The sequence below is a fragment of the Impatiens glandulifera genome, chromosome 2, assembly GCF_907164915.1.
Source record: "Impatiens glandulifera chromosome 2, dImpGla2.1, whole genome shotgun sequence".
NCBI classification, from domain to species: Eukaryota; Viridiplantae; Streptophyta; class Magnoliopsida; order Ericales; family Balsaminaceae; genus Impatiens; species Impatiens glandulifera.
Window position 1 is genome coordinate 65689439 of NC_061863.1, and position 26145 is coordinate 65715583.

Here is a 26145-nt window from a genome sequence, read left to right on the forward strand (position 1 = left end):
CCCAAAAAAACACTAAACCTTAAAATTGGAGTCATGTAGGTAGGTTATTGTTCTAGCTTCCCTTAATGATTAGCAGAGTTAAGTGTAAGATACCCTTACAAGTGTTCCACCCCTCTCTCCCTTAGTTAGGGATTAGTTGAGATACTCGTAAACCATACCAAAAGAGAGCATCAAACCTTAAAATTGGGGTCATGTCTGTATGTTATTGTGCTAGCTGCCTTTAAGGATTAACCGAGTTAAGTGAAGGATACCCTTACACCCCAGTTATCATACACAGACAAAAAAAGGGCCAATATCCACTATTACTAATCTTGCCCCACCTGGGTGTTTTTAGATAGCTTTGGAGTTTCTATCTGTTGGGATCTAACTAACTAATTAATAATATTTCATATCAAGTTTTTCTCTACAAAAATGACTAATCTTGTCCCACCAGCAAGCATATGTCCCACTAATACCGATGCAAATTTATGGAGTACAATAGGAATAAACCAGCAGGCCATATCTTTCCATATTAGCACATTGGATAACATGAAAATTGACATGACCATGTAAACTTGATTTACTTAGGAAAACACTATCAAGCCACCTAAGATGGCAAGAGGTTTGGACTAAGGGCTTGACATATTCAAGGTCTCAGGTTTCAGTTTTCATTAAAAGCACAGGATGGGCTTTATTGTATTAGCCTCTCCAAAACAATAGACCAATCTCTACCAATTCTAGTCTATGCATATTTCTGGACAAAATCTGATCAACTATGTCATATATTAAAAGTACTTCATTACTTGCTCATCAACAAAGAAACTAACTAATATTAACCATCATCTTTCCCTGCACCATATATACCCCACAAAGCTTGCATGCAGTATTCAAGAGACAAATAACATCTATTGAAGTCAAATTCAGCCGCCATTCTCAGCAGCATTCTTATTCATGCTTGAATTAACAAGAAATGAGAGGAAAATCAATTGATCAATCGCGCAATTACAACAACATATAAGTGAAACCCTTATATTAAATAAGAAAAAAAAGAACACCATCATTCAGAGTTCAATCTCTTTAACTATAATCAATGTGTGTCCAAAGAATTATACCTATCAAGCCAAAATTGGTACCAAATCAACAAGTCTATTTCTTGTCATCTTTCTCCTCCCCATTCTCCCCAGTCTCGCCAGCCGCAATCTTCTTCTTGTTCCTTTCAATCGCCTCCGCAACCTCCTTAGGCATATATTTCTCATCATGCTTAGCCAACACTTCAATAGCTGAAAAATAACATTCTAGCTTCCTCGCCTTTTCCGAAACGTTCTTTACTGTAACATCTTTCTTAATCTCATCTGTAATTGGTTTCACAAACCCTTCAGCTACAACTGAATGCCCCTCTCTGAATAGATCTGGTAAAGAGCCACGATATCGGACTAATATATCGGTGATTAAATCCGTGATCACAAATTCCATATCAGGGGAAGAAGTCGATTGGGCAACGCTACCTTCGAGAACCAACCCACCAAGTCGGAATTTGTTCTTAGAAGGATTCGAATTATACTTTTCAAGAGCATCACTTGGTGTAACATAAAAGATCATCTGATCTTGAAATTGATTTAGAACAATGACGATGAAGCCGGCAATACTACTGAAGGTAAGTGCGTATGTCCAAAGCCGTCGATTTTGCATCTGACGCGCGCGAGCTCCGATGTCGATTTTTCCTGATTTCGTAGGTTGGCGCCTGCCGGTGGAGAAGAACCGGAGACCGAGAGGTAGGTCTCCGGGATTTGACCGAACATGAGCGAAGATATTGGGTTGGGATCGTAAGGAAGCGATTAGGGACGGAGATCTGTTGGCGGTGAAGAGTGTGGTGGGCTGGTGCTGGAGAAGACGAGAGAAAGCGATTCGGGAGCAAAGGCGGAAGCCCATTGAATTTTCTAGAGAGAGAAAGCTTGAAGATTTCTTTCAGGGTTTTAGCATACCATTGTTATTTTCTATTGCAATTTAAGTATAAACTCTTTCTATCATTAATTTTCATCAAATTTCACCATTTCAAGAGTTTATATTCTAATATAACCTAGTTTATGGGTTTTTTTTAATTTAATTTTATTATTATTATTTTTAAAACGGGTATTAAGAACATTTTAAGTTTAAGTAGTGAGTGAAAACTGTTAAAAAACAAATCAATAGAGAGTCATGAAATGTCTTTGAATTTTTTATTTTTTTATAAATTTAAATATACTCCAGCAAGATGATCATGTTTGATATTTTTTAAATTCATTTGTAAAAAAAAAATCAATTAAATCAATTATAAAATATTAATATAATAACAATTTCAAAGAAATTTTGTATTAAACAAAAACGTAAAATTAAGTTCAAAATATAAAAGGATCACTTCCTCTACATCCCTAGGGCATCCCAAGATGCAATAAAGAACACGGAAGAACAATCAAAGAACATAAGATCCTAGTAACAACCAACGGATCAGATGTTTTCAGTTAAAATTGAGTCAATATAACGATTGAACAATTTAGAAGATTGGTTTAAATGTAAAACCATAATAAAAACACGCATGTTCAGACAAAACCGGAAAAACACTCCATGTTTAAAATTATTGTGAGAGGGGATATAAAAATATGAGACAGAAAAAGGGAGTGCAAAAACAGAGACTTATCCCTTAATTGTTGAGTTGTAAATAGTTTCATACACATGGGGGATTATCAATAGAAGGTGACAATTACAATATGTTGGGAGATTGGAGAACAGCAGCTATAAATATGAGGTTTGCAACTTATATGAAAAGAGGAGTATATTAACACTACTAACTAATCATAATATCTACCTTTTGTTTTTCTATTTCAAAATAGACCATATGCCATATCGAGACAGTCAGTAAGGATAAGGATAATCGAGTCCTGAAGAAGTCGATTTTGATCTCAAACATTTAATCGTCTCAAGCACCGATATAAACTGACCACCCTTCACCACAATAGCATCCTCCTCCTTCAAAATAATATCTGATCTGCCCAACCTAGTTTCTTCCACTGCTTCTTCTTCTTCAGCTTTCTGTATGGTATCGTCTTTAGAAGCTGAATCTCCAGCTTCATCCTCCTTCAAAATAATCTGACCACCCTTCACCACAATAGCATCATCTTCCTTCAAAATAATATCTGATCTGCCCAACCTAGTTTCTTCCACTGCTGCTTCTTCTTCAGCTTTTTGTATGGTATCGTCTTTAGAAGCTGAATCTCCAGCTTCATCCTCCTTCAAAATAATCTGACCACCCTTCACCACAATAGCATCATCCTCCTTCAAAATAATATCTGATCTGCCCAACCTAGTTTCTTCCACTGCTGCTTCTTCTTCAGCTTTCTGTATGGTATCGTCTTTAGAAGCTGAATCTCCAGCTTCATCCTCCTTCAAAATAATATCTGATCTGCCCAACCTAGTTTCTTCCACTGCTGCTTTCTCTTCAGCTTTCTGTATGGTATCGTCTTTAGAAGCTGAATCTCCAGTTTCAACTTTAGTTTCTGGTAGCTGAGAAAGAGCTGCATCAGCCTCGGGAGCTTCTTCTTCTGCAGTCAAGAGAATTTGAAGTCCTTGAGATGGGGATTCTCCAACTTCCAGTGTTAGACCGTCATTGATAATAGGCATGACAGAAATTGAGGTTGTCTCCACAGCCGCATCAAACTCTTGAATTTCACTCTCCCTTGTAACCGCAACAGAATCGTGAATTTTATCATCCGGTTTAGGACTGGTACATTCTGTAATGGAATCTCCCTCCCTTTCAGGTGAAACAGGGGTGGTTTCTAATGGGACCACTTCATTTTCAGACTGAAAATGAGTTTGGTCAGAGGAATCAGGTTGTTTTGGATCCGGATTAGCTAAATCATCCATCAATTGGGCTTCAGAGGGTGGTTGGACATCAATCATAACCGTATCTAATGACTCAGATATCTGTACATCCACCGTTTCTTTCTTAGAGAGATGAGCCTCTTCCTCCTCCATGTTTAACTCATTCAATTGCCCTGCAGTATAAAATTGTATCATATTTTTAAGTTAATATACAACATTTACCAATTCAAAGTGGCTTTCCAGATATAACAGAAGATGAAATTCTCTGGAAGTTAGTAGAAATCATGAAAATCATCTTTCTTGATCCACAGAAAGAAAATGTGGTCTAGCTTGCAGATTATTGGTGATAACTAGGTTAGAGATAAAAAAAGGGACCATTTAGTTTTCTTTAAACAAAAACTAGCACAATTTTTTTATGGGTTTTACTTCACCTGCAGAGGAGTCATTATTCCCGGCTTGATTTTCAGTTGCATCTGAAGAAACAGCAAAATCATCTCCAGATGACGAGATATTGCCTAGATTGTTCTCAGCTGGAACGTTTGGTTTTTCTTGATCAATCAAACTATCTGCCTTAGCATTGCCCATAATGGACATCTCCAAATTGGTATTTTCTGTATTATCCGTTTCTGATGAAGCATTTTCCCCCAAAACACGAGTATCAGATCTCATCAACTCGTCAGAGGAATTATTCTCATTTTCTTCTGCATCCATCTTAGTTGAATTTTCAGGAGTTCCAGTACATGTAACGATATCATCATGGCTATTTTCCGTTTCAAAAACACAATTGGCAGTGGTATCCATATCCATATTCTCAGTTACAATATCATCATTGTCTGGAGATTTCAATGGCTCATCAGTAGATCTAGTTTCGTTGTTCACCAGTATGCTTGTTTTGTCATCTCCTCCACTACTATGATCTGAATCATTGAAAAAATTTCACACCATTACAGACCTAAAAGCATTTGCAACATTCTATACTATATATAAATACAAATAATATTGTGTAGAATGCTCAGTCAGTCCTCACCAGCCATGTCAATAGAAGTTTCCACCTTGAAGCATGAAATCTCAGTTTCTGAAGCCAGGGAATTCCCAGGGATTGAGTCTCCCACAACCACTGCAAATCAACAAATGAAATGAAAAATGGCTATAAAATTAAAGCAACTAATCAAATGAAATGAAAAGGGCCCTAAGGTCACTAAAACAACAACCAGGTAAGAAAATTTATGTTAGGAGTAGTATAATACTAGCAGTGGAAGCTTCTCCCAATAAAGGCTAATAAAGGAGTTGAATCTGTTATCTGGATTAAGATCCCAGAAACATAAATAAAAAGTGTTTTCAGAATGGATATGTTAATAACAAGTCAGAGATAACAAATGCAGCATACAAAAGTCTGGGAAAATAGAGGAAGATTAACACTTGAAGAAAAATCCATCAGGTAAAACAAACAATCAAAATTATCCAAAGGTTATTGCAGATATTGCAGGAGAGAACTAACAGGCACAACATTCTAACAGACTGCTATCAAATCACAACCTTTTCTAAGCTAAAACAGTCTACTTTTTTTTGCGCATGGTTGTAACATGACAAGTTTTTTACTATTACACATCTGATTGATTTAATTTAATCTCGAGAGGTTTTCCTGTTTATAGAAATTCTATACACACAAGATTGGGCAGCAGCATGAAAGCATTAGAAGAAAATAGAATAGTTAAGAATTGTATTCATGAATTAGCATACGAAATGGGACTCTACCTTCTGTTTGAATCCCAGACTCAGCCATCGGATTTGTGATCTCCATCTGGCTGCCTTTAGGATCCAGTGATCTTACATCTTCAGTCGCTGAAACATTATCCTTGTTCATGCTTCCATCTGTCACTGTAGGATCTACACCAGAAGCAGCCATTTTAGTTTCAGATTCTGATAAAGGCTTCTCATCCAATCCTTGGCCATGTGTATTCTCCATTTGTTTGTATGGGTTTAAGTCATTGGTAGTAATATCTTCAGTAGCCTGTTCCTCAATGACATTAGACTCCTTCAAATCTGAACCTGGCATTTCAATTGTTGCTGATGCCTCTAGAATCAAGGCCTTTCCCGGGAAAGAGTCATCACTGCCACCTCCATTTAATTTTTCTGTTGTAGTCTCAAACTTCTCCGAATGGTCACTAGTACATTCGCCCTTTTGAAGCTTATTTTCAGGGGGGGAATTTTTCAATCCAGCTGAAATATGATCAGCATCAGTTGAAACATCAAGAGTCTGTCCAGGAACTACATCAGTCAATATTGAATCTGAAGCTGAAACTACTAGTGTTTCTGGTTCAGCTATCACCGGAATTTGTTTATCATCCCCCTCCGATGCCGACACAAATACCTTTTCGATGACAGAACCATCACTGTCACTTTCTTGTCCATCTACTTTCTCAATTTCAGGAGGAAAAGCTTCCAGAGGAGCTGCATCAATGGAAACATCAGCACTCCTTTCAGTTGTCTCGACCTCAAGAGCCAGCTCTGAACTGATATTTATCATCGGTAAATCTGAAGCTAAAAGTTTCATAGCTGCTGGTACTTCTGCCACAAGACTTTGCTTATCAGAAATCTCAGACCTAGAAACACTACCACCACATTCGCTTTCATGTGCTTTCTCAATCAGAGTCGGAGACTTTGTAGGGAGGTTGCTTGTACTATCACCTTCTTGAATCTTATCTTTATCATCAGAAATCTTATCTATACATTGATTATCCACCCCCTCAGGGAACTTAACAGAATTCAGGACAGACTGTGTTGTTGCACCTACTTTGTCAGCTCCATTTCCATCATTGACATTTGTTGACAAGCTATTTTGCTGCTGAATAACTTTGTTGATCTTTTGTTCTCCTAATTCATCAGAACAAAGTTCAGAAGACTGCACCTCAACATCATTCTTCACTTCCAAAGTTGAAGATACCTTTCTTGACTCTGTTGACAAATCCAAAGACTTTGTATCTGAATTTTGATTATTAATCGTCTTCGGGTTAGAAATGACAACCTTTTCATGTGTATGTTCAACCCTTAGTCCATCAACCTCTGTTATCTCAATACCATATTTATGTGCATGTTTGTCTGTACCTTCACTTGTAGGGAATTCCTTTTCCCGCTTGTCACTAGAATTGTCAGATTTCTCAACCATTCTTGAACTCTGATCTTGCCGACCACAAGATACCAGAACTTCAGGCTTCTCCAATTCAACTGCAATCGCTGAGTTACCACTGCCAATCTCATTATCCATTGAAGCAGGTGTCTTTTCTAAGGCAGTGTCAGCATTCTCAAGTGTTTTTCCGACAATTTCATCCTTGTGGGGCTCGCCAGAGAATTTGTCCACATTCTCCCCTGTACTCGAAACGTTTTTTTGTTTCTTGCGTTTGGAAGGAACATCCAATACTTCGGTAGACCCCACTTCCTGTCCGGTGGTGTTATTCATCACTTCCAAAGCTTCAAGTTCTCTTTTTCTCCGGGTACTAATAGCTTTTCCTCCCCTACCTCTACCTTTTGTTTGTTGTTCGTTTAACTGTGGAATCTGGCCAACTACTTGGTCAGAAACAGGCTCTATCGTTGCAGATCTCCTACCTCTCCGTCTTGGCACCTGAACTTCTACAGATGATTGACTTCCACGACCTCGTCCAGCAGGCTGCTTGTTTACACCAGGCTCAATGACAACAGATTGAGAAACAGAACTAGAAGGAAGAGAGGGAGAAACATCTTGGGCACTAGGAAGAACTGAAACAACCTGATTATGAACAGTTACAGTAATACTGTTTGCAACAGAAGTAGCTGGAGTAGAATCAACAGGATTCGCCTCCAATTCCTTTTTGTCTCCAAAAGAAGCCGGAAGAACCGGGATAGCAGGCAAAGCTTTCACAGGGGTAAAACCGGGGGGCGTATCATGAGACGAGGCAATTGGCGAGTTGAGAAGAGTTTCTCTCTCGGTTCCCAGCTCAGACTTTATGGTGGGAGCTGAAGGAAGTTGAGTTTGAGCAACAGAAGCGGGTTTTCTTCCTCTACGCCTTGGTGTCGCAGCTACAGTGTTTACATTCTCCAAAACAGGTTGAGTAGGAGAGACAACAGCTGGAAGTGGAGAGAGGGCCTGTGAGCTAGAAGCAGCAGGTGCAATAGGGTTGACTGGAACAGGAGCACTCTGGGGAGTCAAATTAGTTGTGGAGACTCCAGAAGGTATTGGGACTGCAGCAGTGAAGGAGATATCCACTTTCACTCTTTTTGGCCTTCCACGTCCCCTTTTAGCTGGAGGAGTTACAGTGGGGATCGGAGTTAAATTTAATGAAGGAGTAACACTGGTTGGTGGAATTATATCCTTGTTAGGTTGGGTAGGAGTTCCTGTTGGAACATTGGGTGATAACATGGAGGGATCTGTTGCTTCAAGTTGAGTAGCATCGGTTGGTTCAAGTTGAGTAGCATCGGTTGGTTCAAGTTGAATAGAATCAGTAATGAGCTCGCCGGCAAGCACTGGCAAAATTTTCTCCACTTCTTCTTTTGGCTTTGGAGAATCTGGAGAATCAGCTTTACACAACTTCTCAAACTCCTCTTCTGTCCATTGCTCTTCATAGTTTCGGACCTGAATATTATGAAGTAATGAATTATCAGAGGGAAATCGCTTGCTATAAAAGTAAACCATGGAAAATTGAAAGGAAAAAAATACCTCTCTTGCTCTTTTTCCCCTTCCATAATGCTGTGTGTCGAGGCCCCCACCCTGCCCTCTCTTCCGTTTAGACCCAGAAGTAGATGCCGCCCGAGGAGCAGATACTTCAGATATGCTCATTGCTTCGTAAAATGGTCTGATGTCATCATCTGTAAGAATTCTAGAAGGTGGAAGATCACAGGCTTTCTTTCCCTGTTCTACCATCATATTTTCCCACTTCACCTGAAATACCAAGAGTCTTAAGTAAGCCACTCCAAGCTCAACAAAATTTATGCTAAAAAAATAAAATTGATTGCTTCAGACTGAAATAGTTCTTACCAATTCTTCTTCCTTTCTTTGTTTATCCACCGACTCAAATACATCTATTTCAGATTCACTGTCAACATAGAAGCATCATCAATGTGTTGTATTACAATAAAAAAGTGAAAAGATAGAAATGGGAAATTTCATCAATGTTGGAACATAGTTCTTTTCATTCCCTAAACAAATAAAGTAAAATCCAATGTTAACAAGTTTTAATATAGAGGCCAAAAAAATGTAGGAGTGGATTGTCTTGTTTAGTCCGATTACTGACAACCACGAGAATTACTCATATCAAGGCATTTGTAAATCAACCTTCTTTAAGAACAAGAACACTTATTTGAAGAGATTATTGACCAGATTACAGTTTTAATTGACAAGAACCCTAGGAGAGCAAAAGAATCAAATGCCATGAGAAAACATGGGGAAACAAAGAAATAGCAGGAATACCTTCGGGCAATGAGATAATTCAATGCATCATCGTCCAATACAGGTGTTGCTTCCTCCGTTTTAGACTCCCGCAAAAGAGCCTCCAGATATTCTCTTCGATCTTCAGCACTGGTAAAAGTATGAAAAGGTTATCCATGAAGCCCAAGGCTACACCAGCAAATGCTTAGAGATCTATTTTCTAGATGTTTACTGTGACAAATATTCCAACTTACCTAGTGTTGTTATCAAAAAAACCAGCAGTAATGCTCTGATTAGCAACTCCGAGTTTATGCTCCGCTGCAGCCCTAACCTGTTCCTCCACTGAATGGACCTTTTTGCCCCAAAAAATAGTAAAACCATGTTTATCAGAAACTTCAAACATATCTAATGAACCTATATAAAGCAGATAATAAATGAGTAAAAACAACAATAGACAGTCATCCAACAAACAATATGTCATTATTTTGTAGATGCTTATGAAGTCATAATTTATTTTCCCAAAACAATAATAGACAGTCATCCAACAAACAATAATTTAATTTTTTGTATTCAGGTGTCCCCCATGTGTCCAACCTAATTACATAAACAAGAGTTCTAAAATGTAGTCCTTAAAAGTTGTACCTCGAATAAGAAGTAAATCAGGACATTCCAGAAATATACAAAGACATACCACAGTAAACCAAATGAAAACAAAAACCATAAAATAGTCTGACAAAACACAATGTGGACATAAAAATGATTGTGATGTTCATTAAAAGGGGAAGTCTTAAAAGGTTAAGAAAGTTAAGAAGCACCGAAGAAGCTATAAGCATTTCAATCACAACCAATGAAAATTACAAAGAAAGGTTGGACAAAATTTTAGACATAATATTTTTTTTATTATTATTATTATTTTAGTTAAGGAGAACTAGCATGACACCTACAGCCATGGCCCCGCTTCAACACAAAGCGCTTCTTGTAGACCTAATATTTTTCTGCTTACAACACAACTATTGCACCAAAATCATACTTTCAACACCCTTAGAATAAACCTTTGTTTCTCCAAAATTGACTTAGGGATAGTGAAGAAGATACATAATATGCATATGTAGATACTTAAGTTCTCACCGTTTCTAAACGAAGAACAAGAACATCCTTCTTTTGACCAATTCTGTGTGCCCGTGCCTGGGCTTGTAGATCAACCTAACAAAGAAGCACAAACTTCAATAACATAAATGTTACAACAAATAATTTTTAAACCAGATTCTCTTATATTACCTGCGGATTCCAGTCTGTGTCAAAAATGATCACGGTATCAGCAGCTTGAAGATTTACACCAACACCTCCAGCTCGGATGCTTCAATCAAAAGATTCATGTAGTAATTGATTAAATCAAAGGAAGTTTGGCAAGGGTCTTAGTAAGAAATATAACTTATCAGTACTAAAGGAAACAACAAAAGAAAACATTCAAATACTAGTTCACAAAGCACTAGAACGACTAAATTTAATAACTTATCTCCTCATTTAAGTCAAGAAGGGCAGTGCAAGGGCAAAAAACAAAACGCTTCACAAAACTGGATAGATTACATAAATCACAGGTTAGCAATGTCATAAAACCTGCACAGGTTTGCTTCCTATAGATTGAAATAGCCAGCACAATGACAGCTTAGGATATATTTATAGGTGTGCTTGCTAAATTCATGACTCAAACAAATCCTATCAAGGTTGCTCATTGAATTGAACAACTTAGCTCAGAAAGCTTAAACTACTCCTTTTAAACCATGCATGTCACATAACCTACAAGAACCAGCATAAAGTTGAGATAGACAACACAAACCAACATGTTGGGGATGTTACAAAACCTGCACATGTTTACTTTTTAGTGGATCGAAAAAGGCAGCACAATGACAGTTAACTAGGTGCTCTTCCAAACATTTGCGACTCAATGGCGCTTATGCATTACAAAGGTTGTTCATGACAGGTAACTCCTTATAACAACATCAGCCTTATCCACTTGTCAAATTGCAAAATAAATATAACAAAACCATCTCACAAATGTGACCTTAAACCTCAAATATACTCAGGCTGCATGGGAAGCAGTTGAACCTATACTCTCTTCAAGCAGGTACCAAAAAATGTAAGATATAGGGTGTAGAACCAGAGTACTTTTAAAGCAGTAACTCATTAATCATGGTTCAAGAACCCTCACCCAATCACCAAATGAAATAAAAGACAAGGTTATACAGTGTCAATGGCACCACTGATATCAACTTTTAATCAACATATTAATTACCTAAGCAAAAAAATAAAGAACGGTGAATTGGGTTGGTTGAACTGGTCAATTAGACCTCCTCGATCTCCACCAGCAGTATGCCCATCCAAACGAAGATAGCGGTACTGTTTCACCCAGAGATAGTCCTCCATAATATCGAGAAGCCTAGTCATAGTGGAAAAAAACAGGACCTGAAAGTGATAAAGTTTCACAGTTGATTAAGATTAGTTTTGCAAAAAATATTGATTTGCAACAGTAAAAAGATGAAGAAATTAGAATTGAAGAAAGTGCTTCACTAGAAAATAAAGCATCACTATGAGAACCAATAGCCATATAGAAAATAGAGAAGTCCAAATCTAGCAAGTATCACCAACTGCTGGATCAATGTGTGCATATAAGAACCAATTATAACACATGATCAACTAGTTTTTTGTGCTGCTTTCTTTGTGAGAGTGAAAACAATAAGACCTTGTAATAAATATTAATAAAAAAAATAACAGTTTGTTACCCTATGATCAGTTGCTTTTAGCTTCGGTAATATTCGGTCTAACATTTCCAGCTTCCCACACAGTCTCACAACATTTGGCAAATAATGCTTAGGGACATAGTCATGAACCTGCAAAAGATTATGAATGCTTTTAACTAGCAGAATTACTTGTAGAACAATAAATTATTCGTATCATTTTTTCCTCAGAGACATCATGTCTAACGAGATTAAACTTAAATCAAGAGAGAGAGAGAGAGCATGCCTCCTCCACGTGAAGCTGACTAAGATAAGGATGATTGCATATATTACGCAGCTCCATCACAGAGTTGTGAATCGTCCGTGCCTAAAAGGACAAATTAGATAAGAATGATTATTGTATATACACTAAGGACGCGCATCCAAAAATTTGGACTGATAAAACATATATTTCTGCATATACCAAAACATATGAACAAGTACTCAATTCGCCAGATATTCTCCCAAATTATTTGAAGCACTCAGAAAAGAGAAAGGAACATGTGATAAAACCCACATGGAGAATACATACATAGAATCATTATGAAAAATACTATAGAGATGACAACAAAAATCTATATTCTGCAAAAGAAAAAGGAAACAAAAAGATCATAACATTGAAGCAAACCTTTGAAGTCCCAATAGCACCAAGGTTCTCATCCACTCTCTTCATTAAAAGTTTTTGATATGAAGAGGCCTCGCACCTTACGAGCCTTTCGATCTTCTCAGGCAATTCATTTTCCACCTGTCAAACATTTGAAATACAACAAATTAGATGTAGGAGTAGCATTGTAGACAAAAACAGGCACTTTACTGGCATTTTAGTGTGAACTAGAAGAAACGTTAAATTAAGAACCTTATGTTTTAGTCTACGGAGTACAAATGGTCGCAGAACTTGATGTAGACGGTTGATGATGAGAAGATTCTCCTCCTCAGAAAGTAGAGCCTGGTAATGAGGGGTCGTGACAAACATTAGTAACAGCAGAAAACATATCCATGAGAGCAAAGCATAAAAATGAAGGAAGCGAGAAACCCAATATCAAAAAAAGATCAATTTACAGAACTTACTTCATCAGGTGAATTATCACCATTGCTCTCAAATGGTTTGTTAAACCACTGAGAAAAATCACAAGAAGCGTTGAAGATATTAGGCAACAAGAAGTTAAGTAGTGCCCAGAGTTCCTCCAGATTGTTCTAAGCCAATAAGATGTGGACATAAGTTAGTCAGCAAATGGAAATGTACTAAACTAATAAGATGTGAACATAAATCAATCAGATAATACCACTACAAATACATAAATGTAGAAAACCTAAAGTATGCTTAAAGTTCTTGTGCTTGGAGAGAAGGACAAAAACAGATATTGAAAATCATTATAGTGACTGAAAGATGTGCCAAGACCAAACCTTTCTTCCTCATCCAAGAAAAAATATCTACTACAATTTGAACTATCCCTCCAATTTAGAAGAGAATCCATGGGCTCCACAATGCCAAAAGTATTCCCAAATTCAGTATTTGAATATGAATATCACAATAGGTACTTCTAAAAAATTCATATATAGAATTTGGACTGAGAGACATGTCCAAACTTCAACCAACTTCAACAAAAAAAACATTTAAAACATTTGACAGGGACTGAAACACACATCCAGACCCCAAATTCCTGAAATCTATGCAAAATATTCCACTATATTCAGAAATATTTCTCCAATTCACAAGCATTAATATTTTCCAAACCTTTGAGAGAGTTGACCATATTTCCAAGTAAAAGAATAATATAAATCATGGAGCAATATATAATGTAAAAAATATATCCTAGCCCAGTTCATTACAGGGAAGAAATTATGAAGAAAATGACAAATAAGAAATGAGGAGCAAAACCTGCAGAGGGGTCCCTGTCAATAGCAACCTGTGCGCGCTACGATATTGCTTCAAATCAGCATTCAACTTGCAGGAAGCATTCTTTATTCGATGGCCTTCATCAATTATAATATAATGCCAGTCTACCTTGCTCAACTTTGGTCTATCATGCTTATTCATCAGGTACTCATATGTTGTAAGGAGAACATTGAACTTCAGGTGAACAATTCTTTCCCTGCAAAAAACTAATTGTTAGTCCCTCAGGTCATCAACATCATCCCACAATAGATGCTTTCAAAATTGAAAAGTTACAATACTTAAATAGTCTTCGTCTCTCTTCAGGAGGTCCTGAATAGACAATTTTGTTTATGCTAGGAGCCCAGAAGCTGATTTCTGAAACCCATCCAGGCAGAACAGAGGACGGCACTACAACTAGAAACGGGCCTCTGTCATTCTTTGTTTCCATTAGGTAACATATCAATGAAATAACCTACAAATGCCCAATAATTGTGATAACAGTGTCATAAAAGCAGGAATATTTTTAAAGAATAATATGTATACATGAAATATTCAAACCTGAACAGTTTTACCAAGACCCATTTCATCAGCAAGAATACCATTCAGATGGTTATTATAAAGTGAAACCAGCCATCTAAGTCCATTCAATTGATACCTGAATTGCAAAATGTAATTAGAGAAAAACTCAAAAAAGAACGAAAGCTAAGACAATGACAGCATTTTATAAGCATAGAGAGCTTGATACTAATAAAAAAAATACATCATGTAAAATCCCTGTATCAACTTACTCTCTTAGTTTTCCACCCTCAAGGGAAGTTGGCTGTTCTGCAATGGTTTCCTTTACACTGCAGGTAAACAAATGCATGAGAATTGTTGGAGATCTTTTATGGTAAAACCAGATTGACAGACAACAAAATCAAGTAATATGATTAAAAGAACCAAGATGTAAGCAGGAAGCATATGAAGTTAAAGAAGGGACAAAGTGAATTACGTGTGAGCCATTAGATAATATTTCTCGTTGCTTTCCATGTAATGCTGCAGATAAAGAATAGAAGAATTAGCAAGAACCTGGAAATTGTTATAAATGTAACAAAGCCAAAAGAAAACTTACCTTTGCCTGATCAGCTTCATCTTCATTTTCTACATCGTTGTTCTCAAAAATGTTTGAGACATAACTATCATCAATATCAGTTTCAGAATGTCTTGCTGTGGCCTTTGCCTCCTGCAGTTTGGACCCAAGCTTTTGGAGGTATTTCTCTGTCTCCTTCAATAGTTGCTTAACACGATCTGATTTTGCATCCTGTGTATTCCAAAAGATGGCCCCAAAAAAGATAAGAGAAAGAAAAGAGATCTATCACATACAAATATGCTTTTACATACTACTCTAAATTGCCGTATCCAAATATACAAGTGAAGAAGATAGTCAAACCAAATGCCACAAAAGCCTATGAATAAGACATGATGCAAGGATATTGCATAACAACCTCTGTATTTAACATGGTGATCAAACAAACATAAAAATTAAAGGGTAAGGATCTGCTGTCCCAAAATATGTTCCACTTGCTGTCTCATTCATCAAAACAACATAATTTTGATAAATTAGATAAATAAAAAATTATATATATAAAATAAACCCTGAATCCTAAACTCTAAACCCTAAATTCTAAACCCTAAACCCTAAATCTTAAATCCTAAATTCTAAACCCTAAAAAATTATATACATATGACATTTTATTTTAATATTTAATTTTCTTTTTCCTATTTCCACACTCTTCTCTCTCCTATGAGACAGCAAGTGAAACATTATTTTGGGACAGCAGATCCGAAGCCAAAATTAAAGGAAATAATTATAAAAAAAGTAAATTTGTTATAAATGAAGAATAATTAGCAGGTTTGTAAAGTGGAGTGGATGACAAATTTGTAAATAATATGAAGGTGAAGATGAGTCATATAAATAAAGCTGTAAGCGTTTATATTCAGCATGTGAGATGAAGAGTCTTCTTTCTCTCATCTCCCTGTTGTGGTCTCTTATCTCTCTTTCCCTAACCCTAAATTCATTTTGGATAGTAATAATGGCATGCCAAGATGATAAGAATACAATAGGGTACCATATATCAGAAAATACATAGAAATAATAGTGTTGCGTGTATATTAGAATCTTATGCTATAAGAGGGAAAAAAAGTTATCAAAAAAACAAATACATCACTGTTTGCATAAGGTTTCTAATACAAAAAACAACCAAACAATCTGCAAGTCAGAGTACCTGAACCATTCGAAGGTACCCCTCCACATCATTTATTTTTAACAGATTGATCTTCTCTCTCTGGATTCTGTCAATCTTCTCACGGTGTACCCTTTCCTTCCTTTTGTGAAACTCTCTCGCATATCTATTGAAACCTTTCCAACGTTCTCTCTTCATTTTGAACACATCATCTAGTCTCTCCCTGAAGAGCAGCAATTGAAGAAAATCAGACCCATTCAGGAGAAATTGATTTTACATACATATACAACAACATAGTCCAATAAAATAATTGAGGAAACAAGAATCTAGTTACATACTTGTGAACTTCAATTTCACTGAAGAACTCCTTTTGTCTATCACGTGTTCTCCTTTGTCGTTCTTCCTTCATCTTTTGCTCAAATCTTTCTATTTGCTTTGGTCTCCTACCTAGCCTGTTTTTCTTGATGGACTTCAAACGATCCATCTCAGTTGCTATTGGTCGAAAGTAATCACTTAGTATATCACTGCCAAAGCACGGTTAGAGTATAAATATAAACAAATAGAAAATTGAAAGGAAGAATTGTAATATATGGGAAAAGTTTGTTAGCAACTATGACAAAGTCAAATTTGAGGCCACAATGAAAATATTGACTACCTCCGAAGTCGACGCTGAATCTCCAATAACTTAAGCTTCTTCAGTTCAATTACACTTCTTGTTTTTGCTGAAATGTCTTCAGATGAGCTCACATTTTCCTGGGAGATCCATAAAATCAACAAATGACGGCACAAAAATAACCAAATATTAGTAAAAAAGAAGTCACCGCTCATAACATCCATCTTTCATGCAAATTCAGATTTGTGAGTTGACAAATGAAAGATGGAAATACTTTCATCCACTACATTTAAGGATTCTTGCTTAAGCAGTTTATCCCCTAAATATATTGAACATTTTGCTTAGGATAACAGAAACCACTTTGAAGTAACAGTTACAAATATTAATCTTGATCCCTTCATCTTGTGCTTATGTAACTTATTTTTTAGAATACACTCTCAAGAGAGACTAAATCCTTCTGAAAATTCACCTATCATGACCTAGTATTCTATCAATTCCTTCCAGAAAATACCAAAATACCACTGACTACCACTGAAAATTGAACAAATCATTGCTAACACTACCACTGACTAGTATTTGAGATGTTCATAAAATCTTAGGTCATGTAAAATGGACCATCAGAAACAAACAAAAACTTCAGAATGGGCATGGTTTTCAAAAAAACATGAAGACAAGAAAAACAAAGCATGCTTGCAGTTAGAAATGAGAAATAGAGAAAATGCACAGATCAGCAGAACGCATCCTGCGTTTAATTTTTAATGAAAAGTTGACATTTTAAAAAAAAACTGAATAGAGGGATATTTCTCGTGCTTTTTTCAGCTCTGAAGATCAGTAAATGCCACATCAAATTTCTTGCAGAGCATGTGAAGAAGGAACAGCAAGAATGTAATTTCTACTTTGTTAATTAAAGCAAAAAATAAGAGGGAGACGAAGACTGCAAGTCCCATGAAATTGACTAGAAATTTTCATATAAACGTCCAGGTTTATTCCAGGAGAGAGAAAAGGATGAATTATTTTCAGTTCAAAACCTTTAACTTCTCGAAACAAGCACCAATTTTTTGCTCGGTCTTTTGTTGTTTCAGCCTCCATGTTTGCTCAACTAGAGCCCTTCTTTTCTGCTGATCCATGATCCACTTCTCTGAAGTGGTATACTTCGGAGATGGAGGCAAATCCCCACCATCAGAGTTGTCCTCCTCATATTGAAAAGTTACCACTGGTCCTAAAGGACCAACATTTCTTTCCACATCATCACCTAAGTAACATTGCAAACAGCAAAATTATCATAAGCTACAGTTATCAGCAACATAAGTTGATTAAGAGATAGTTCTTACCAGGTAAAAAATTTGAACTCTCCAGCATATTCTTAGCCAAAAGATTGGTACCTGTCAGCCCAACTGCATGATTTTCAGTTTCTCTCCCCAGGATTGGTTTCCATTGATCTCTTGCCAAGTAGTTATCAGGATAACGCATACCTTGTATATCATGATCACCCAGACTTTGATTTTGCTGTGATGCGTTATTTTTTCCATCGATGGCTGATTCAAGGAGATTTAGAGAACTAGGACCACATGCCTTAACAGTATCACCTTGAACTTTCCAGTTAACAGTATCAGACCTCATTTGTTTGCTTGTGGACATTAAAGAAAAAGCATGATTTGGATTTCCAGATTGCCTCCAACTTTCTCCATCTCTGTTCAGATTACTGCCCTGCATTCCCTTTAATGAATCTGGTTTTGGATCCATAGCAAGAGACATGCGTGATTCTGGTATTTCAGCCTCTCTGCCTCTTGCAGAATATGAATGAAGAGTCCTTTCCTCTGCATGCAAGGAATGATTTGAAGGAAGGCCGTCTTTATTCTCTACTGGATCAACAGCTTTTGCTAAGTTCACCTGAGGACCAATTTCACTTGATGAGGATGTTGGGAGAGCTGTTTCTGATTCTCTTGTTATACTCAGTCTTGATGGAAAATTGCCTACAGGAGTGCAATTTGATTCACTCATTGATTGTTCCTCCCCTTTAATATACATCAGCTCCTTCCTAGGTTCATCTGCGAGAAAACTCACTGTTTAACTCTCGAGAAAATAAAGGAAAGAAACAAGAAAGAATCAGCAACATATGTTTATAAGTACCTTCTTTTGATTGGAAATCCCCCATTGCAATTTCCAGATGTAGTTTTTTTGGCAACATATTGTTTCTGCAGAAACATAACCATCCCAGCCAAGCATGTATTAACTTAGCATAGTTAAGACGATACAGTATCTGAATTGCAATTCAAAAATAATGCAACCATACAGAAGGAAAAATGGCTATAATACCTGAATGCCAAAAAGACAAGACATTGAGCTCTAAGCTGTTTCAGATGTTGTTCCTTGAAAGGCATGCCAGAGGAAGCATGAGTCTGTGTAATTGGAGATTTCCCTGTATCCCTTGAAGGCGCACCTCTAATCATATTAGTTTCCATATTATTGCCTGGCATCCCACCCTGTTTTAAAGCATAACGGGCTAGTTGACTATTAAACGATTAAAAAACACAATCATGTAGGAACAAACTTCCTATAGACAGAGGTGCAATAAAATTGTTAAACCAACAAGAGCAGACATTAAACAAGCAACAGTAACAACACAATACATAAGCTTTTGTTTAGTGACCAATAAAGTATGGCATGCAAAATAACTAAAAGTTTCTCAGCCAAAAAATGTATTAAGACTAATACTAAATACAGAAAGAATGAAATAGGAAATAATAGGACCAAAAATCTTGAAGAACAACTGGCTAGCAAAAGCATAAGAGTAACCCACCATACCGGCAATCTTGAAAACATATCTGTGTGTGATCAAATATTAATCAGAAATTTTGGACAATTAGATGTAGAAAACTATCCTCCAACATTCTTGATTTAGGATGATGGAGTGGTTACAAGATAAGATCGGTCCACTAATGAAGCATAAGAGAGTTGGAAAATTATAAAATATATATATATATATATATATATCAGACAAATGTACCTGAATAAGCTGCTTATTGTTGTTTATATATGCATTTGATATAGCCCCATCCTGCTCCATAGGTTTTCCAGCAAACAATGTAGAAGATGCCAACTCTCCATAACTGGATGATATGAACTGCCCCACCCCAGTTCTACTATGAACAGCTGATGATGAAACCCTGGGATCTCCGTGTTTCCAATACTCGGAATCAGCAGCAGATTTAGCTGCAGAGGGATCAACTGAAGGTGTTGTAATAGAAGAAGCCTCCATGTTCCTATCCAGCTTCATTTTTGCAGGACCAGGATTATTATATGAAGCACTCGTGAAATGCATGGGATTTGAGATTCCCGGTTCTACATATCGATGTGCACCGGTGGCAGATCCAGTAACGTTTCCAGCTGCACCGCAATTTGAAAAAAGTAACTTGTGATCCATAAACAGCCTCGAAAATATAATTTAATGGTTTTCGGCAACTAGAGGGGTTCAGACAACTCCAAAATGAAAATACAATATGCATTTGAAACAAATACTGCGTCAAGTTTACAACATGAAACACAGACAAACACAAAGCAGATTGTACCCATGCATCCAGCACAAATATGGTCTAGGATTATCATAAGTACGCTGAAATAACTGAGGGTAAAGACCCCTTGTAAGTTTAAATAGTAGCAATGTTCAGGATATTCTGAGCAACTTGAAAGCCAAACAATAAAAATATTCAGAATTGCCTCGAATCAATCCAAGACTAAACTTAGATCAGTACTATGCATTTTATCATCATTTACATACATGAATCAAAGGCAGCTGTTGGCTGATGCATTAATATATCAGCAGTTGCATTGCCCAAAATTCTAGACATTTGAGATCTGTTAAATGGTAAGCATGTTCTACCTGATTTCCATGGATTTCTGAAATTAAAAGCATCAGTGGTTGTTGGTCCAGAACTTGCATGCTGTAGACCCTGAACGGAAGAAGCTTCTACTGCAGGATATTTAATACTTGGAACTCTAGACATTAAGTTGCTGTTGTATGTAGTTTTCAAGCTATGATCCACTTGGGTACTGTCATTTGCTTTATTGAACTGCCCATGCTCGCCAACTAAGAAAGGCAAATTCCCAGTTGCTTCAACCTGGTTTGCCAACTTTCCTTTGCTTGTTCGTTCACCAGGATTATCAATATGTGGTTCAACAGTAGATGACGAAGTGCCCCTCTTTCTCTTCCCTTTGGCTTTTTTACTATCATTGCGAGTTACATCCCGCCTTTCCTGCGATTGAGAGTTGGCCGACCTGGTTTCAAAGCTTGAGGGACTTTCATGCTCAAAGGATTTGTTGCTGATATGGGATAGAGATCCTTGACGACTATCATGACCTACACTACTCCGGACAACTGATGATCTGCTTGAAGGATGTAGATCTACCAAATCCTTTTCAGACATACCCACCTCATGATCTCTCCCTGATGGAAATGTTTGTGAAGACCCTGCATTTGTAGGAAAGTTAACTAATTAAAAAAACACTTGTGAGCACACTTGACAAACAATCATCATACTAATTGTTATACAACATATATTTACCTGTTAACTGAGGTGAAGAAGTATTCCCCGCTTGAACTCCAGTATTCCCCGCTTGAACTCCAGTATTCCCCGCTTGAACTCCAGTATTCCCCGCTTGAACTCCAGTATTAGAAGGAACACGTGAAGACATTAAAGCCTCAATATCAAGATCATGTTGATTGATAACAGTCTCCATTGCCCTTTAGTTAAAGATGTTAAGTCAGCATGGAGACGTGATGATAGGAAGATAGAAATCAAAGAGTGTTATAAAAGATTTCCAAAAATAAAAGAAAAATGAAGAATAATATTTCTAATTGTAGTATAGTCAACTTCACAAATAACCAAAGTCTGAAATGTCACGGAAATATCACCACAATATTTTAGGAGCATGCTAGTGCCAGTGCCACACATGATTGCATTCAAACATTGAAGGGAGAAGAACAGTACAAGGCATAATGTATAAAAGAGAGAAACAGTAGCCTATCTGAACAAAATTATTAGCCCGACATGGATGGACAACTACATCTAATTTATAGCTTTATACAACTCAAATATAATCCTGACCTTGATATTACTTGATATGGCATTGAATTCTCCTTCCCACTTGATCTCATATGTTGTAGTATCTGAACCCACAGATAAATATACAAAATGAGTTATAATCAGAGAGATGTTGATCTCAATGACTAAAAAGGAATCCAAACACACCACGTAGAGTTTAGTAGCCAATTTTGTTGGTTCATCCGTTGATTCCTGAATAAGTTTATGCAGAAATTTTGCAGCTTCCAGCTCCACATTAGGTGAAGCTGCCATCTGAAGTGACAAATAAAACCAAATCCATATCAAGCTTCTTGTACTTCTACACAGCAATGCTATTCAAAATTCTTCGGTAATCTCGAACATTTATGACTACTATAGTAAATAATAGTATACTTTGCCCATATCTCCTGACAAAAACAAAAAAAAAAAAAATGAAAAATATAAGTGCAGTTGTAAAAGTTTGAGTGCTATTTTCCTAGGCAATTTCTAAAAGGCAGGTAGCCCACCATGAATTGTAACATGAATGGACAGACTGTACACTAAAGTGTCCATCTTTGCCTATCAAGATTTTCAAACTTAAAAGGAAACCCCTAACTCCATGCCTGATTTATTAGTCACAATTATGACAACCATCAGTACCAAGTGTGGTTTTAGTGTTTTGCACATCCACATAAGACGGATGAAGGGAGATATATAGGGAAATGGTCAATGAAAATGTGTTATACAAAGAAAACTACTCTAGAGTAACGGATCGAGGATAACACAAAAATGAAATCATTTCCTACACTGTAATATACCACAGGTGCAAATAGATCATAAAAATTCAGCCCTAGCTATATATTTTAGTTCGGATCGTTCAAAAGCATAATAAAGGACAACCGCGTTAATAAGCTGGTAAACGAGGAACCTGTCTAGTTCAAAAATCTAGGGTTTCGTTATTACCTGGTTGTAACGAAACAAAAGCCAATTCGAAAGTAAGCTACATGAAATACAAGTGCCGATTGGTTCTTCTTCAAGCTCTCTGCGGGAGAATTAACCCTAAAGACGAAGAAATGGTCTGTGAAATGAAAATCCTTCTCCGTAGTAGTCCGTATTACAAGAACCGATGGGAGAAAGATATGAGGGAGGGAGGCTACCAAGTTTACTCTCAGACTAAAATATTATATATATATATTATAAATGAACTATTTAAATGACATAATATTATCAAAATTTAATTACTTGATCAAACTAAATCAATATCTACATTCTTCTATCACTATGAACCATTTCTTTCTCATTTTCAGATTATTATGTTAGTTTTTCCTTTATTTAAATAATTAATTTAAAACTAACTCATTTAAAATTGAACTGCAATTTTTAAAAATTGACATTTAATTTTGAATCATATCTTCTGCAAACCACAGTCAGAAATAGTATTTTGAACCAATCAAAATAACAACGGCGATCAAATTTGTTGTTCCAGATTGGGTGTTCCACCCTATATACCTACACTCTGTTACAATTATTAGTTTCATGATAGGTAAAAAATATATAAAATTGAAATAAATAGTTTCATAAAAAAATATATTTGTGAATAATATATACAAAATCAAATTAGAATCTATACCAAAAAAAATTGTCTAAATACAAAATATTTGAAGTAATCCATCCACCTGTCAATTGAATCCTTAGTGCACAAGTCAGAATAGAAATCATACAATCAGAATAGATACAAGTATGGAAGCTTTCAAAATTTAGATCTAACAAAAAAAACAGATCTACTACATAGGAAAAAATTAAGGACAAAAGTAATGAAGAAAAATACTAATACCACCAAACCCTTGAAGTTTTACCTTTTTTGAGATTTGTGGTAAATGGTTTGAATTTTTCCTCCTTTTTCTCTTCATCTCCGCTCCGCCATCTAATCAAGGGAAAAAAAGATAGAGTGACGGATCGATCTTTTTCGAAAGATATAAACTACTTGGGTTCAATCGATGGAGACGATGTGTGTATAGCTGGAAGCGATGTGTTTGTGAAGATGGGAAGCAACGAAACGAAAATGGAGATCTATTTGATACGCCGTTTTTTAGCCTCCATCGAGCTAAATTGGACATCGCCTCCAAGTGATATAGTAAACCTATTTTTTTTGGTATATAAAGCCTTTTTATAAGTAATTCTATCTTGATCACACTTTAATAAAATATTTGGCTAAAACATGTTTCTAAATGAAAACTAAGCAACAAATCGAGAATGAAGATCTATCTGATAGGCCGTTTTTAGCCCACATTTAAGCCGATTTGAGCCCACATTGAGCCCAATTGGACATAGTCTCGGACCGATATAGTAAACATAAGCTTTTTAAACGAGGTCACACACTCACACTTGCCTGCTTTAATAATATATTTAGCAAAAATGTGTTTCTAAATGAAATAGTGTACCAATTTAGTCATTAAATATCCAAGCACACATTTTTGTTACACTTATTTATTTATTTTAATTTGTAAAGTTATCATAACTCCATTTTTTTAATTTAGGAAGACATTTTGACTTTAAGTTAAATATTTTGTAATGAATATTGATGTAATATTGGATTTTTAGACATACTTTTTTACACTTAAAACTATGTCACCCTTAAATATTTGTTTGAACACTTATAATAATTATGTGATAGTTATAATGAACCACCTATAATAATAAATAGTCATAAAAAAAATCTACAAATGAAAAATAAAAATGCATTTATTATTAATAACATCTGGAGGAAAATTTATCATATTTAAAAAAGTTTTCATGAGTAGTCTATATTCATTGTGTGGAAATTTATCAAAAGTTTAGTTACGACGCATCATGAGTTTGCTTTAATTGATATATATATATAAATGCCACAATTAAAAACATGTTTGATCATCAGTTTAGTGGTTTCGCTAGCCGGATTAGATATAAAAATATATTAAACATTTTGGAGACTTTGTCCAAAAATAGAGTTTTAGTTTTGATATGACGCAAACAAGTGTCATTGTTTGTACAACACTATGCGTTAACAAAAATATAGATAGTTTCCATGTGAAACATTACTACAAGTTGTTCGTTAAGATGATTCCATATAATTTTCATTAGAAAAAGCTTTGGGAGACAAAGATTTCATCAAAAATCTCGTTATTTGGATGAAGCGTTATTCATGATAAAATTATAGCAGATGATGTGCATGAAAAAATGTTGTATTATGGTTAGTCGCAGACTCGACTCAAGGGCAATGCAACCAATGTAATTGCATAGTGCCCTACTTTTCATGGCCCCGTTTTTTTTTTAATATATAATATTATTAATTATATATTATAAAGTATTTATCTTAACTTATAATATCATATGTTTTTATATATTTATTTTCTTAAAATATTAAAACTTTTTCTCTTTATATTATATATAAAAATATATATTTTTTTTCTTTTCATATTATATAATAATATATTACTTATTTCTCTCTTTGTCATATATACTATAATAATATTTTTTTTTCTTTCTCCATGTTATATCTAAATATAATAATATATTGATTTTTTTCTTTCTTTATTATAATTGTAAAGGATTTTATTATTTTTTAATAGTATTTTTTTATTCTTAATATTATGTTTATTTTCTATATATCTCTATTATAACTTGTTTATATCACTAATCCTAATTATATTATTTATATTGTATCTATCTTTCCATCTCTAATATTTTAAATTTTTTTATCATTACATTCTCATGCTTTAAAATTTATTTTTTATCTGTTATTATTCTTATGTTTATCTTTATAATCTCTTCACATTTTAAAATATCTATCATATTTTTTTTATTATAAAAACATCATACACAATATATCACAAATATTATTAAAGAAGGTTTCAAAATCATCAAAAGCATATCAATACATACCACCATATGTATTTTTTTTTTATTTTTTTTTTAAATCAATAATTTAGTTATATATTTAATTTGTATATTTAATATATATTTGTTTTTGATAAAATGTACAACTATTATATTTATTTTAATTTTTGGGGCACAAAATTTGAATTTGCATTAGGCCTCCCAATTCTAGGGACCGACTCTATGGTAAGCCCGGCAACCCCTGGGCTAGGGTAGCTCACTCCCTAGGGCAACCCAATTATTAAAATTAGTTAGATATTTAATTAAATTTATTGTAATCTTAAATATAAGTTGTCGTAGTTTAGTGGTTAAAGATACAAATTTCAATTTTCTATTTGATTATGGGTTTAAATCCCATTAAAAACAATTTCTTTTATTAGTTTTTTAAACTAGTCCTATGGCAAAAAAATTATATTTTTTTCTATCGAGGGCTGGGCAGCCCAAAACTCAGGG

At 35.4% G+C, this 26145-nt stretch overlaps 2 protein-coding genes across 3 annotated transcripts; both read right to left on the reverse strand.

Annotated features, from left to right (window-relative positions):
* Positions 1 to 887: 887 nt before the first annotated feature.
* Positions 888 to 1973, reverse strand: LOC124925763 (cytochrome c-type biogenesis protein CcmE homolog, mitochondrial). The gene has a single exon (XM_047465848.1). It carries the CDS (start codon positions 1906 to 1908, stop codon positions 1126 to 1128), a length of 783 nt encoding a protein of 260 aa, XP_047321804.1. The 5' UTR covers positions 1909 to 1973; the 3' UTR covers positions 888 to 1125.
* Positions 1974 to 2626: 653 nt separating this feature from the next.
* On the reverse strand, positions 2627 to 22925 carry LOC124925870 (chromatin structure-remodeling complex protein SYD). Of its 2 annotated transcripts, none has more exons than XM_047465989.1 (35): positions 22741 to 22925; positions 21967 to 22071; positions 21823 to 21884; positions 21280 to 21458; positions 20598 to 21185; positions 19725 to 20104; positions 19034 to 19200; positions 18848 to 18912; positions 18049 to 18765; positions 17746 to 17969; positions 16760 to 16857; positions 16443 to 16628; positions 16147 to 16327; positions 14994 to 15182; positions 14874 to 14917; positions 14671 to 14727; positions 14441 to 14537; positions 14182 to 14354; positions 13886 to 14099; positions 13075 to 13200; positions 12863 to 12952; positions 12635 to 12751; positions 12254 to 12334; positions 12013 to 12120; positions 11526 to 11695; positions 10511 to 10589; positions 10361 to 10435; positions 9487 to 9584; positions 9275 to 9382; positions 8843 to 8900; positions 8525 to 8746; positions 5590 to 8440; positions 4862 to 4951; positions 4266 to 4751; positions 2627 to 4007 (listed from the first exon to the last, which is right to left on the reverse strand). In XM_047465989.1, exons 2-35 carry the CDS (start codon positions 22069 to 22071, stop codon positions 2869 to 2871), a joined length of 9624 nt encoding a protein of 3207 aa, XP_047321945.1. In that variant the 5' UTR covers positions 22741 to 22925; the 3' UTR covers positions 2627 to 2868. The 2 variants fall into 2 exon arrangements, with proteins under 2 accessions (XP_047321945.1, XP_047321944.1); XM_047465988.1 differs by having other exon boundaries at positions 21967 to 22205.
* Between the last annotated feature and the right edge of the window lie 3220 nt (positions 22926 to 26145).